Below are 16,750 nucleotides of genomic sequence, written 5' to 3' on the forward strand. Positions count from 1 at the left end.
TACTTTTTGGTGAAAATAAGATTAAAACTTTTTGAGTTACAGGACTTTGTAACTAAAACAGGGGGGTGTTTTTTTCACATGTTTACACACTTCTCATTTATCTAAAGATCTGTATACTTTTTGGTGATGATTCAAAATTTTATTTTAGAGTTATTTTGTAAAAAAAAGGGGGGTTTTCACATGTCGCGCCGTATCTCAGAAACTATTTATAATTATTGCATAAAACTTCACACACTTGTTAGTTATATTAATCTGAAGATCTGCATACTTTTTCGTGATGATTCTTTATTTTATTTTTGAGTTATTGAATTTTTATTGAGCTTTTTGGTAAAAAAGGTACGCTTTTTGTTTGGTAAAAAAGGAAGTCTTTTTTTGGTCACATTTCGCGCCATATCTCTATTGCTTAAAAGTTTACATGCTTATGTTTTGCCAGGTTCCCATATACATCCCACCAGCAGCTCCACTAAATAAAGGGGGATTTCAGAGGAATGAGTCAGGATATACTTAGCATGACTTCCTGTACAACCCCCGTGTTATTCCAAAAAAATTTATTATGATTTTTTCACAAGACGACGGGCATAACATGCGCTCCTGGCGCAGCTGTTTATTGAAGTTTTGCATTAAATGCTAGAACTTGAAGCCATCATGCAAATATGCAAGACAAAATTTCAAAACATAAATACTGATATTCTGTAAATATAATATGTTATTGGATACACTTATAAAACTTGTTGATTATTAAATTCAAGAGACAGAAAAGGTGGCCATGTACCTTTCAAGGAATAATTAGGCCAAATAAGGTCCTTATTGCACCTTGTCCTTCGATAGTAAAATGGCATGTCATGCATGTGTGCTTCATAATCTCTATACCCTTTCTATCTTAGTGTGCTTCACTTCATATGTATTATATTACTTTTTATTATTTTTTCACAAAATTGCGCCTTTTTCTGTATTATCTTATTTTTTTCTAGGGCAGAAATTAAGAGAAAATCTCCAAGCTACTCACCTTCTGCCTCCGATTCTGCTAGTAACAAAGACTATGACAATGCTCGTGCTTTTGATAACCTGGGGTACAGTTACTCTCAGCCTTACGCTGAGAAACAACCAGCAGTAGACGACTTACCGCCGCCCACTAATATCATTGTCGATGCAGAGCGGTCACATTTATAAAATGTAAATAAATCATTACATCTTATATTCTTATATTCCAGAATCAAGTATTTATTTCTGATCCTTATTTTGATGTCTTTCCTTAAACAAAAGATTAGTTTCAGTGTGCATGAAAAAAAAATTCTGGACTTAAAGCAACCTTATATCTTACTAGTATATCATACGGGCATAATAACAAGTGTAATTTGTTGTTTTTTTTTATGTTCAAGTTTAATATTGAAATGGAATTATGGAAATAAAATGTTATAAAAATTTTCAAGAGCACCTGTTCAGAAGAGCAGGATATGATTTAAATATCAGAATTCTTTCCCACTGGTGTGGTTTTCACAAGTCGAAACTGATTGGAACTGTAAAACCTTCATTATTTTATTTTCCAATCTCTTTTCTGTAAATATACTTGATTTTGGATGTAGGTTTATTTGTAGACTACATATATATTTGTATCAAAATTTAGAAATATAAAAAAATATAACAGACTGTTTTAGTGGAAAATAATGTAAAAACAACAATAAATACAATGTCTATTAAATTGAAAAGCATCTTAAAAAGAAACAAAGAAAATTCTGCTTTCACTTTGATTATATTACTGCAACTTTGTTCTAGTATTCACTGTAGCATTTTGTTCACTATATATGTATATGCTAGAACACTCTCATAGTTCACCTTCCTGCATTGCTCATCAGTATAATAATGGACCCTTATCATGTTAATGTTGTACTATAGATTGCACCCATCTTCATTACTCATCAATATTTTATCATGGACCATTATTAAGTTATTGTACAGGAGCCACTGATTCATCATTTGCATGAAATTTAATGTTTCACAACCCATTATCTGTAGTTTGACACAGCACCAAGTAACATACACAAGATATTAGAAAACTTAACATATAAAAAAAACTCCATTTTAATTGAAATTAAAAATTTACTTTACAGAAAACACATTTTTGTAAAAAACATAATGTTGAATAAGGGTAAAGTTGAGATGTTTTGTTAAGTGTTGTTTTTTTTCCCTTAAAATTTATTAGAATTTTTATTTTTGTTTTTGTAGTAATTCAGACATCAGCAGTTTAACAAAATCAAACAGATCCAGTGATTCTTATCCTAATTCTTCATCTAAATATGGAAACGATGACTATACATTTGTTGATCCTGCTACAAAACGAGTGGACAGATTAGACCAGGCTTTCTCTCCTACAGATATAAATCAAGGGGGAGCTGTCAAGGACACGACCTTCACAGGAGAGAATGTAAAATCCTCTGCCACTGACCTAAAAACAGTTGATGTCAACAAAGATATTTCCATAGAGATCGACGATACTAAACCAGAATCTACTAAATAATTGTATATACAAGAAAATGAATACTTTTCGATATTTTCCAGTGTTTAAATAATGCTCATTATTTATTTTTTTTGTTGATTTACAGAAATGTTGTGGATTGCTATCCCATAATTGTTGACTTTTTACACCTTCCAATGAATGACACAATTCATGAAATTCAAATCCTAATATTTTACAGCAGACAGTATGTTTGCCCTTAATATTTTGCAGCAGACGGAGCGTTTGCCCTTGAAGCAAAAGATTATGTTATTACATTCCTTGTCAAAAATTAATTATGAAAGTTGATTTTGTAATAATACTAATTGAAATAATTACAGTTTTTATTCTTTTGTAAAACTAACGGTGTTTGTAAATCAAAAAAAAAAAATTGTTATGGCTTTTTCAGGGTTCGGTTAATATTTGTATATTTTGTTAAACTGTTAAGTTTGTTATTGACTTGTGATTTTTGTAAAAAAAAAATTATTGTATATTACTAGAAAATCAAACACAAGAAATCCCAAATGAAAATTACAAATCAAAACACTAAGAAAATTATTCATTTTCCATAAGGTTTTATATGTACCATAGAATTATATATCCATGCATAATACAAAAATTATATTCATCTTCATTTTACTTATTTGTATGTACATTCCTCCTGCTGAGCAGGATTTGTCTCCCCTTACAAGACATTTGTTTACATTAGTAATGTCTCTAACTTGTATTCCCTAAAAAATTATTTTCTGTCATTCAATCCTCAGGTCGCCTTCAACAGATGTCTGTATATCACATCATTTTTACTGGCTTACTTTGTATAGAATTGAAAATTTGAAAAAAGTTATGAGATTTTAAAATGCAAAATTTGCATAAACTTTGTATGTCATCTATTTGTACATCGAATTGGTGCTTTCTTATTAAAGTTGGTTTTTTTAATGAAAAAGGGTAAATATTGTGACAAACTTTCTACATTTTATAAAATGTACTGTTTTTTTTTTTCTTTTGAAGAAAAATGATATAAACAGTCATTTTATATGTTTTTATTAATCATGCAGCCATGTGGAATTAACATTTAATCAGGGTCTGTTTTATAGTTGTTTTTTTATATTTCTGTTTTCATACTTTTATATATATATATCTACAATCATTAATAAAAGACCCGTCATTAGAAGTTGTTGTCCTTCTGCCACTGTAATACCACCAAATCATAGTACGTCACATCCGGCTGCATACGAAAAAGGGTATAAAAAAAAAAATATTCCCTTGAATTTGACAGTTGTAGGAAATTAATCCTACATTTCATTGCAGTAAAAAATTTCTGAGTCATAAACATTTATCTTGTGTGTTTCAAAGCGCCATTATTTTTTTATTTGGTGTTTCTATAGAATATTTTGGAAACTTGAGGTTACATGGTTACTAAAGCTTGTACACAGGAAAAAAAGAGGTGAAAATTTGATTGGTTAACTTCCAGTGATGGTTATTTTCTTATATGCAATGAAATGTTATGTGAAATTTTGTCTATAGTACTGGACAGGAAAAAACTTTACTCATGCCAAGTATTTCTTTATTTGAAACAAAGATAAATTCTGCACAATTTTTTGAAAAGTGCAAATTTAACAAAGACTAATAGGGGAAAGTCAATGGTGGTATTACACGTAATATGGGAAGCTGCACATGCACCCTTGACCTTGTGAGAACTCTCATTTGTTAAAATTTCATGCTATTTAAGTGAAATATTATAAAAAATGAAATATTCTCAGTGGATTGAATCTCAAAAACACATTTTATGAGAACATTGCCTTGAAATAGGACTCTACCATGAATATTAGTAGACAGAGCAAGCCATACTCAGTGTTTTGGGGAGCTTTTTCTGACTTTTTCTCCTTATTTCTTATATACTGCTATAATAGAAAACTTTTTCTTAAGTAATACTTCAATAAATATATAGTTATAAATAAATGAAATAATTTTTGAAGCAGTAACAACAAATTATTCACTAAAAGGGAAGCTTTTTATGTCCCTCTCTGCATAAATTGAAGTTTTACTAAGGACTTATTGAAACCTCCATGGAGTCAGTAAACTTTTATATATGGATAGTTCATTCAGCTTGAATACTTCAATTACTCATTTATTATAACATTTCTATCATAAAAGAGTGAAAGTTACCCCAAAATGTTTATTATTTGGCCTAAAAAGTTGAAATTTTGAGGAAATGAGAGGTATAAATGGACCAAAAGAGACCTTATAATGAAGACAAAGAGGTCCATTAGTGTTATTTATCATCCTATAGTCACATTTTGTATCATATTCAACTGTTTGTAGGCAGATGAGATAAATATTTTATCATTTATTGGTCCACACTATACTCTATCATGATGCGGCTTGATTTGGATTTTTCGAGAAATTTTGCTCGAATCGCTGTAGATGTCATCTTACATTATACTAGATTTTTCTCAAACTATTGAACTGATTAAGACAAAACTTGACAGTAATGCTTGAAATAACCAGTATCTCAAAGGAAAAAAATCACATTCAGTTTATTCAACAAAAAAGTCTCCTTTAACAGTATGAATAAGATATGATGGACACAGGTTGAACATTAAAGTTCAAATTACTGTAAATTCAGAAATTATTGAGAGCATATATTTTTTTGATGATGACACAACCAACCAAAATTTCAGCAAAAGTTTTCTGCAGATGTATATATCAAATATTAAAATGTGAGTTCTTTGCTTATGATATTTATTTCTTACCCAGTTGCATTATTCACATAAATAAAAACATTGTTATAATTTCTGAATTTACACTATCAACTTTATTGACGAAATTAACGACAATATAACGTTTCGTATAACAAAGCTCATGGAAAGCATAGTACAAGCAACCTGAATCATTTGATCAAAACTTCATATATTGTAGTAATATATATGGTATATATAGGCATTTTGAGAAACTTGTTTCACAAATCAGTATTTTGGGTCTAAATTTATTAATTCAAAACAAGTTATATCCCTTTGAGTGGAAGGGGTTCAGGATCAACAGTAAGATCTTAAATCTTTCCAAAATTTCAAACAACAAAAATTCTTAACAATCGACCGGGTTTAAGGTAGCTTTGGTGTCTTCCGCCATCTTGGATTGTAAAATAGTAGAAAACAATTTGTCTAAATCTTTAATGAAATGTGTGAATTTTGAGAGAAAAATGTAATTCAATTGCAGATCATGGACTTTAAACTCCTGAACAGTAAAAGTGAAAATCTTCAGTATTGAACGACCTCCATTTTGTCATCAGTTACAATATATTATAATTTGAAAACCATTGGTAGAAGGTTTCATAAGTTATTTAACAGACCCAATATAAATTACCATTTTCCAGTATATCAAGTACCATAACTCCTGTATGTTATAAGTGAAAATCATCAATATCATACTGGAGTACTGGACCTCCATTTTGTCATTAGTATTAACATATAAAAATTTAAACTGTTCATAAGTTATTGCAGGGAAATTGTTCATAGCTGCCTGTCGCTCGCCCAACTCTGTACTTCATCAATTAATAACTACTTTTTCCTTCGGAAAACCCAGTTAAAAAGGAAAACAGAAATTACCCAAAATATTGGACAGTACAACAAATCACACAGACCACTAACACTCATCGTCTGTGAAACAAACAAATAAAGTTCAGATCATCCGACTTGGCACAGGCACAAAATGTGGGAGGAATAAAAAATAAACACTTTTCTTGCGCACAAACCTTCCCCTTTGTTTTTTCAGACCATTTGTTGTATAAGAAAAACACACAAAAAAACCTTTACAGGATGACTATTTACAAAAAAGGAGATAAGATAAGGCATATCATGGAAATAAGGGTCAACTTGTGCTCTCTTCTACAGCAAGCTCAATAAGGTAGATACATATGTTGGTTGAAAACTGCCACACAAGAAAATAAGTTTCATGAATAGTGTCTGTTTTAGTTTTATAGGGTTGCTGTCATAGTGACTGATCTATAAGTCATAGAGGAAGAGAAAGACAAACAGCACTATGACCAGGAAAACAATTACAAAGCTACAAGACAACTCACAGAAAAACTAAAGAAACAGAAACCCATTATAAAAGTTAGGGTCAAATAAGGGACTTTTAGTCTTGAATTTCTTGTGTTGTTGGTTTGCTGTCTCTCATTAATGTTTACAACTTTTAATGTATTAATATCTGAATTGTTTGAATAAAGCAGATGATATATTGGATAACATGATTTACTAAGGAAACTGTACCATGCCAACAAATATTACTGTGCATATTCATAAGGCTTTGTCCTTTTACATTATAAATTTGCTATAATGTTTTACCAAATTGCAGTTTATATTCATCTCTACAAACTCATCAACAAATAAAACAGTTTAGCTCATTGCTTGGGTGAAAGGTTGTTAGTATGAAGCTTGAGCAATGTTATAATAAAATGCTTCATGAGCGCAGCTGGATACGACCGCAGAGGTTCAACCCTGAACAGGTGGGGCAAAAATGGACACAATATTCGTGCTTGATACAGGTCTGAATTTGGATTGAAATTAAATGTTTGACACTTAATTGGTTTCTGACACAGAATATATGATTTGAATTTATATTCAATTTTTTGCTTTTGTGCAATACACTATGCTGTTGCGAATTGCCCCCCCCCCCCCCCCCCCCAAAAAAAAAAAAAAAATTCACCCCCCTTTTTTCACCACACCCCTTTTTTTACAAAAAAAAACTAATATTTGAAGAAATTTTCTTTTTAATTTCTGAAATCTGTAATGAGAAAAAAAAAATATCCCCTCCCACAATTTCTTTTTAACCCCCCCCCCCCCCCCCCCCCATTTTTGTTCACCTCCCCTTTTTCCAAAAAAAAAAAATATATTTCCCTCAAGATATGGTCATTATCTCAATTCAAATTTCCAATGGAGTTTGCAACCATAATTACCCATTTAAATACATCATAAAAGTCTTAAAATAGAAAATGACATACATAATCATGTCTAAAAATAATATATCTTTAATCAGCATTTTTATTAGTAACTTCTAAAAACAAATTAACAGCTAATCACCTGAAGACAATACAAAATTTCTTTGTACATAATTTTAAAGCAGTGTAAGGGAGGTAATCCAAATTTAACATTGTGCTTAAAAGTGATTGTCCATTAACAAGGAAACCCTTGTTTTTCCCCCTAATTCCTAAACGGTTTGAGCCATCACCCCCAAAGCCAATTCTAAACATCCCTTTGTGGTATGGAAACTTGTTGTACAATTTCAGAGATATCCATACACCATACCACAAGTTATTGTCCGAAAACTAGAAAAATGCTTATTTGGGCCCATTTTTGGGCCCCTAATTCCTAAACTGTTAGGACCATAACCCACAAAACCAATCACAACCTTCCTTTTGTGGTTATAAACCTTGTGTTTAAATTTCATAGATTTCTATTAATTAGTACTAAAGTAATTGTCCGGAAACCAAGTGTCTTCGGACAATGACGATGACGACGTCGTGATACCAATATGTCGTATAAAAAAGATTCTTACCATCCAAATCCTGTGATGGACAGCTATGTGTAATTGGTTATAAGGAAAACTAGTTGAATAAACAGCTGTACCAGTAGCACACGAGATCCCTTTCTTGTGCATATAGAAATTGTCATAAAAATAAAATGTTACATTTAGGAAGGTTTTCTAATCAGAATTTAATAAAATGGCCTGTAAAAAATACCTGATATCCTAAGGCATATAAATATTGCCTAAAATATGACTTTTAAAATTCCAATAAATCTGGAACATTTGAACCAGAAAATTTAAAAAATCAAAGTTACCCTACAAGTATATCACTCTTACCAATACCAACAACTGTGTAAAGATTAAAGTAAATCTTTCCAAGCATACTCAAGTTAGTGTACAACCTGTGAAAAATGAATTTAAATCTGACTGTTAATGTCCTGTAACTCTAAAAAGACAAACCAGAAAAAAATTCTAAATCCGAAGTGTTTTCCTTAATCAATCCCAATAACAGATTAAAGTCTTGAGGATACTGGTCTAAGCATACTCTAGTAAATGTGATATATATGAAAAATTCCCTTAAATCTGACTGTTAAACTCCTGTAATTGGAACAACAAATAAAAATAATTCACAATCAAAAGGGAACTTTCACTCCTATATTGTGTTAAAATTTCATGAGAAATGGTTAAAGAATATTTGAGTTATCATACAACATGTTGGCCTAATGGTTTACCATAATATGTCCCATTGATACATATAAAAAGCATGACTTTGATCTATCAACTTCCATTGTAATGACGTTTATGAGTTATGTATTCAGAAAATTGTTTCCATGGTTATTACACTATTATCTCATCATCTGAACAAAACACTGAAATTTCTTTTTAGATGAGTGAAAATTTTGAAAGAAATATTTTAAACAAAATATTAAAAGGACATAAAGTTGTTTTCTGCTGAAAGTTAGTACAGTTTATCAGGTTTTCTAAACACTGATACCATTACAATATCAGCTGCAAGCCACAATATGAACCTTTTTGGCAAGTGAGCGTAGCGAACAAGAAAAAAAGCTTCACATTGTGTTGAGCAACTGATATTTTACAACATCTATACGTAGAAACTTGATAATCTGTATATCGTTCTATTACTGTTCTTTCCCCCTTCTTAAGACAGTTTTAGGCCTGACAAAAGCAAGCTTGATAACGTCTCCTAACACATTGTGACATCCCCGATAATTTATGCTCATGTCTCATAGCCATGATACAAGAATTACAGAGCGACTGAGCAGGGTGATATAGGCGAAGGGAAGAACAATAATATATAGTATCTTCCTTTCTTATGAGTAGATCAGTAATTAATATAGAAATACTCATAAAGGGTTCCGAAGAACACTGTGTCTCACCTGCTATTGCTGCTGTCAGAGTAAAAAGTTTTATGTTGACTAACAAAAATAAGTCCATTTATCAGTAAAATCCAGGAAAAAAAATATAAAAAATTCAAAATTTTCTTCAGATGCTATTTCGTTATCTTGAAGAAGTTCCGTGTAAGTTTCTTAACATTCCATGAAGGTTTAACAAAGTTATTGATGTCTCAAAAATTTAGTCCCAAACTGTATCTTAATGGCAACTGCAAAAAACTAAGTTTTCAATATTTTGCATCAGACATTATCCATTAATCATAAAAAAAGCTTCCAGCAAAGTTTCTTAAAATTCCATGAAGTTTTGACAAAGTTATTGCACAGTGTAGATACTATTCTGTACGCTATCTGGAAGTCACGATTTTCGAAGCGATGATTTCCAGCTGGCTAACAGGACGGTTTTGCCTACGGTGACTTTTCTCATCATTTGTTTACTCCTATATCTATAAAGTGCTTTGAACATCTTCAAGGTATGTATAGCATCATAAATATGAGTAACTGTAACAAAAACATGCATAAGAATATAAAATATACGTGTGCATCACACCAACTTGATAGAAAAAAGTGAAATCGATGGACAATTTTTCTCTCGTAGTACAAAGCAAATAATCTTTTAATGCAAATATTTGCATCAGTTTACAGTTAAATATATACTGTTTCAATATTCTTTTCGTATTTAAGTAGAATATTCGTATTTCCCATAAAAAAATATGTTTTCCTTGAGGATCCCAAAATAAATTACTGTACGATCAGTCTAGAACTGACTGTATTCTAGAAGCGATTTCAGATTTTTTGACTGTATGACCAGTCGTGATTTTGAAAAAGAAACAACGGCAATTTCAAGGTATATACGTGTCTATGTGATATTATGAACTGTCCAGGGAACTATAACGTGTAATTTCTTTCATCAGACAATACAAATATATTTCTGATGATTTTTGTAGATGGCATTTGTATGGGAACATATATTTGGAATCCCTTTTCTCCTGGATTGGACCCCCTCTATTTAAAAATGGCTGGAACCCACAATGTATATTAAGTGGTTTAAGAGGAGTTTATTGGAACGCGTCCGCAATATTTACAGTGTAAAATGCAAACCACATGTCGTATCTCAGCAGACAATGAATTTTGAACAATAGGAAATTGAGTATAATTCACAGTAAATTCAGACTGACAGAAAATAAACAAATATATAATATGATACCATTTGATTAAAAAGTGAATTTTGTCACTTTTATCTTAATTACAATTCATTGAAGAAAAATATTACAAGACTTGTGTGCTTTAAATTCAACCATTTCTTTTTGATTTATCTAGATTAAACTATTTTTGTTCTCCTAAATCCATGTGCTCGCCCGGGCGTTTTGACGTAAACGTAGCTACGCGCCTGACAAATGCTACATGAATTACCGCAAATGCTATAATAATTATCGCAAATGCACCAAATGAATTTTTGACCCTAATGGATGTCAGCCAGGGGCGTAGCTACCTTCTTAATGAAGTGGAATCACAAACTATAGGGCGAGGGGTCTGGGGGCCCCCTAAGGCCCCCAGTAGGTCCAGGGCAAAGCCCTGGTAGGGGGGTCAGGGGGGCAAGGCCCCCGGAAGCTCCGCATAAATAGCGTTTCAAAACAATCACAACCGAAATAAAACTTGGACATTTTTGTTGTGGTTTTTTGGTCAACTATTTGTTTAACTTCGAGTCGAATGAAGACTTAACATTGTCGCTTGCGTTTTTTGTACGTGAAAGCTTTTAAAATCATGGAGATTTGTTCCATATGCTAGTATTTGTATTGAGCAAAGTAGATTTAAAAAAACAAACAATAAACATAAACACAATACTATATGTGGAGTTTCTGTTAGCAAAACATCATGGATTCCAAATACTGGGTGGACACATTCTCATATATTTTGCTTAACATATGTATTTAGATGTTTAAAAAATTTGTGGGTAAACTCTACAAGAGAGAGATGGGAATTTCGAATTTTACGTAGTTAGGAATATTCGAAGTTAAAATTAATGAACTTTTTCAGAGTAAATGGTACTTTGATCACGATCTTTTTCATGATCTGCGTTTTTAATTAGCCAGCTAATTAACAAATGCATATGCATTCGACCAGTTGTATGGCAATATCTAGATGATAACAGTGAAGATACGTGTAATAAAAGTTTGGTGTATCTCTTTCGAACAAGAATCAGCAGTTTAGTGTCCTACTCGGACAGACAGTTCTTTTTAAAATTGAATGACCTAATAGTCCAGTAAAACGAGTTAGAATTAACAATTTATTTACATGTAAATGGTTTTACGATCAACCATTCGTATAGCCGGCCCATATAGAAACGACTTCGAATTATCGAATCTATATAAAAGATTTTTTTTGTAAAATAAATAAAAACGTAAAACATGTCCTGGAAAATGTGTACTTTTTTTTATAATAACAGCAGTTCCAACTTCTCATCTACTAGTATACGGAAACTATTGATTGATTGAATGGTTATTAATGTCCGGTAGCAAATATTACATGCACACAGGACGAGATACGTTGACGTTATGTGTAAATGAACTATTCGTGTTGTCAAGACCTACATACTTAGTCAATATTGAACTAGTTCACAAGGTAACAGTCATTATTCCCGGATCGATAAAAGTTGAAAGTCTTCATTCTAGTAAGATGTGTGCTTTGGGGCGAAGCGGAAAATAATAATTTTCAAGTTTTTTTGTTAACCCTAGAGGGATTAAGTTTTTTTTTACACTCAAAGCGAGTATACGGTATGGTTGTGGTACCAACAACTATGTAGCTGGTATTTTCTAAACAATGCCCGTAATATAAAAAGTTCCTCTAAGTTTACACCAGTTGTATGTATTTATCGTACACAAACATGTCTTACAGGATTAAAAATTTCGCTGCATGTGTATTCTTCTTGCTTTTATTCTTTGTGTAGTTTTTAAAATGCATACACAGAAAGACCAATTCCTATATGTTAACTTTGTCCCTCACTCTCTCTCTCTCTCTCTCTCTCTCTCTCTCTCTCTCTCTTTTTTTTTTTTTCTTTTTTTTTTTTTTTTGTGAAAACGACGTGGATGCACGTGCTGCCGTGCCTCCGGGTAGCTACGCCCCTGTCAGCCGCTCGGATTAGCTACAAAATATCACAAAAAGCGCAAAACCTACAATGAAATGGCATTTGCAATATTGAAAAGAGCATTTGAAATTTTGAATATAGCACGATTTGCAATAATTTTGTGCTATTGCAAGATAAAATGACTTTTGACCCTTATGTCACGCCATACACATCTCCTTACTTTATGATGACTCATCCCAAAGGAACATATCCAACTAAGTCAGACATCACGTGACTTTTGTGACGTATACTAGCCGCCATTTTGTATTGTATTGCCCCCATATAAAATGCATAGGTGCTTCAATAAAGTTTAGTTTCCTCATGAACCTGACCAGTTTTCTAACTTTTGCAAATCAATCCTTGATATTCAAACATATTTCTATCAAACAATGTTGGTCCCAACAGTTTAATTTTTGATTAAATTCTGTCACTGGAGAATCGTAAAAACCTGTACTTTTTCTCGTTATTTCTCCGTTGACTCAATGCTAAATGTACCGATACCCATGTCTACTTGTATAACAAATAAAGAAATTCCGTTAATAAAAATAAATCTTTGCAAATCGATTAAGTATATTCAAACATATATCTGGCAAAAAATACTATTTAAAACAGTTTAATTTCTGGGCAATTTCGGTCAAAAATCGATTTAAAAAAGTGAATATTTCGGGATTTTTCAAAATGGCGGATGATGTATATGGAAATGTTGCATCAAATCGAGGATTTGTATAGTAAGACTTTCCTTGATTTAATTTAATTTTCATGTAGAATCTCTAATGTTTCTGTTATTTTCTTTGGTGATATTTCGATATGATTGTTTCAAAATTTATTGATTAACAAAATATTATTTTAAGTGTGACACGGGAACATTTTATTATGACAGATATCCAGGATATACTGTTACCAGAAAATAGTTAACAATAAAATTTATAATAACATTTTTTCTCTTCTTTTTTTAAAAGGTTTTTTTCCTTTTTTCTGTATAATTTATCTTTCTTTAGAAATATATTTATACATTCCTTTTAAAACAAAAAAATATTTACGTCCCAAGAGAGAAAAAAATCCCAACAATTATTATAGATAAATATTCCATACCTTCAAAATCCCATCACTTGACGAACAGGTGAACTCTGACTTTGGATGTAATGTTACATAACAATATATTGTTAGGTAGACGTGCAAACCAAAAGCAACCAGGTGACATTAAACATCCTGTGTATACATGTATTACCAGAGTTTAAATTTTGTGATATACAAAAGTTTTCATAACTGTACAAATAAATATCTTCTCTTCCCCGTGTCAAACAAGAAGAAGTATGTATCATAATAAACTTTAAGAAAATATAAATATTATAAAAAAAAATCTTTAAAAAAATTATTTTTGCTTTAAAGATAATCAAACTAATATTTATGTTTCTATAATTATTTTAAAGAAATATTTTGATTCAAATTTTAATTTAAATGGATTTTGTATTATTTCGTAAAAAATTAAACGAGATTTCATTGAATATGATTTTATTATTTATTTTTTTAATTCAATATTTTAAGCAAAATCCAGGCATTCAATAAATCGATATAAAGTTAAACTTGTGTAAAAAAATTTGTTATTGTATACATTTCAACAGAGACATATAATACAACTGCTCTATTTTTAAGCAACATTGTATACCCGACAATATTTATCGACAGAGTTATCGGTCCTGAATAGGACTGAAATAGTTGGGTATGATAAATATCTGTGATTACATGATTTCATGCCTTCACTAGTCAAGCGACGTTACTAAAGGCTCAGGGGCGGATCCAGTCATTTTTAAAAGGGGGTTCCCAACCCAGGATAAAGGAGGGGTTCCAACTATATGTCCCCATTCAAATGCATTGATTGTCCAAAAAAAGGGGGGTTCCAACCAAAACAAAATAAGCACTATTAAAGTCGACATCCTTTTTGAACTGTGACTATTAAAGTTGAAATTTTGTTTGAACTGTGACTATCAAAGTCTAGATTTTATTTTAAACTGACTTTACGAGTCGATGTTAATCCCCCCTGAAAATTCCTGGCTATACGGGCATGATTTTTTACCTAATTTTAACTAATTATCGTGGACCTAGACAATTGACGTACTGATTTGATCTTTTGTTTTAGTCTAGTGTTCAATATTAAGTCCTATTATAAAGTTAAAGTGAAATTTTTTTCCACTGTATGTCTTAATTTTTTTCCAGTTCACGGTTCATTAAGCCGCATGCTTTTCATTGGTTACTGTTTTGGCGGGTAATTTCTATTGTTGTAATTTTTCATGTGATGGAAGTCATTTCGAAGTCGAAACGTAATATATATTTGGTATATTTGTCTTAGTCAGTTAGTGGTTGGAAATTTCATATATCACAAGTCAGGTTAGTCTTATTCTTTCTTTCCTAACATCACAAAAAATGGCCCTATTGAGGCTATTCAAATTTTTTTTTTACACATTATGAATGATCATGTTGAAAGTCGAGAACGAGTTGTACGCAGTAAAAAAAATTTTAAATAAAAAAATATTTAATAGTAAATGTCAATTAACATATACTGTTTTAGATTTAAACAAACTGCAATAAAATATTTATGGGACATTTGATTTTCTGGTATTTTTAACAGGTGGAAATTTCTTCATCACCTGTTTGCTGGACATGCTTTGCTTATTTATTTCACTTTTGTATATAATATATAACTGTTTGCATTTTTGTTCGGCAGAATTTTCATTTCCATCCTGTTTATGGCAAGATATTTTTTTTCTGTTATCGGAATATTAATTTTTCAAGTCCAAAATCCTCCTGTCACATACACAGAAAATCAGATGGTCGTCTAGCGTAATATTCAAATGAGTTAATGTGCATATCGAGTTGACCGGTATGAATGCTGAACTTTTATGGAATACAAAATTTACACACCCCATTACTCCACTCTGGTGTTAAGGTTCATCATAACAAATGGACAAATATGGCCGTATTTTCACCTCAAAAACTACTCTGTGTACAGACTTACCTGTGCAGTTTGAAAAGTTTTAAGGCCTGGCATCCACTAGATATATAAAAGTTAAATCTATTTTGCATATAAAAGATAAAATCTTTTTTTGAATATGATGGCCTTTTTTTTTTCCTTCCTGCAGAAGGTGTAAAAATAAAACACCTGAATTGCATTTGATACTGTCCACTCAGTTACTACCTTTAACTCACCTATAGATGTGTAGATATCTATTGTCCATGCCAATCAAGGACAATCAATACAATACAAATCAGTTGTTACCTGAGATGGAGCATCTCAAAGTTATATCCCAACTTAGTTTATTTTTACACCTTCAGCAGGAACGGAAAAAAATGCCCATCATAATCCAAAAAAGTTTTTATATTTCTGATATGCAAAATAAATTTAACTTTTATATATCTAGTGGATGCCAGGCCTTAAAACTTTCCAAACTACACAGGTAAGCCTGTACACAGAGTAGTTTTTGAGGTGAAAATACGGCCATATTTGTCCATTTGTTATGATGAACCTTAAAAATTTTTTTTTTTTAATAATTTTTACTTGAAATGGCACATTATATAACTTCAAACCTGCAGCAATCGAAAAAAAAATAGTCTTTTAATAGCTGAAATCTTAAGAATTAATTTAAAAAATTGAAAAAAGCAATTAAAATTGACATGTTTTTGAAGCACTAATTGAGTTCCCAAAAACATGTGTATTGAGGCTTTGAAAATAACTTTCATTTGAGGAAATTATTTACTATTTTGGGAACTTTTCCCATTTGTTGTTATACCCAATTTAAACCATTTGAAAACCTTGTAACATAGGGTCATGCAACTTCCCTTAAACAGGTTGGGCTCAACTCAGGAAAAGTGGGGTATTCCCTGTTTTCAGGGATCACCCCAATTTTCTGGTGTTAAAAAACCCCAGTTTACAGGGACTTCCTTTTTCTATTTCAATTTATGGCATGAAATTTACAAAAGCACATGTTTAACTGTATCAGTAGTATTTGTAAATACTTTAAGTATTTCAGGAACAACAAAACATGAATAAGTGAAGCCTTGTTTTTTCTAGAATTCAAAAACATACAAATCTTTTGTTTAGGAACCAGTTGATCAAGCTGCATGCTCCAGGTGTAACTGATCATAACTGAATTATGTTCACTTCTATTGAAAATTTCTATTCATTGAATTTAAATGCCTAAGTGATTA

The 16,750-nt window shown here is 31.3% G+C and overlaps 2 protein-coding genes across 6 annotated transcripts in view; one reads left to right on the forward strand and one right to left on the reverse strand.

Annotated features, from left to right (window-relative positions):
- The window catches only part of LOC127735918 (uncharacterized), a 108,185-nt gene extending 104,523 nt beyond the window's left edge, over positions 1–3,662 (forward strand). Inside the window, exons 99-100 of one of the 2 annotated variants that reach the window (XM_052246358.1) lie at positions 972–1,173; positions 2,224–2,346. In XM_052246358.1, the coding sequence (XP_052102318.1) occupies positions 972–1,170 (199 nt within the window). In that variant the 3' untranslated portion in view covers positions 1,171–1,173; positions 2,224–2,346. Of the gene's footprint in view, positions 1–971; positions 1,174–2,223 lie in introns of both variants that reach the window. The other variant, XM_052246357.1, reaches the window with a different exon arrangement.
- The window catches only part of LOC127735930 (uncharacterized), a 502,702-nt gene that overhangs the window by 187,218 nt on the left and 298,734 nt on the right, over positions 1–16,750 (reverse strand). The window lies entirely within an intron of this gene.

This window comes from Mytilus californianus, unplaced genomic scaffold (genome assembly GCF_021869535.1).
Source record: "Mytilus californianus isolate M0D057914Y unplaced genomic scaffold, xbMytCali1.0.p SCAF_3, whole genome shotgun sequence".
Taxonomy (NCBI): domain Eukaryota; kingdom Metazoa; phylum Mollusca; class Bivalvia; order Mytilida; family Mytilidae; genus Mytilus; species Mytilus californianus.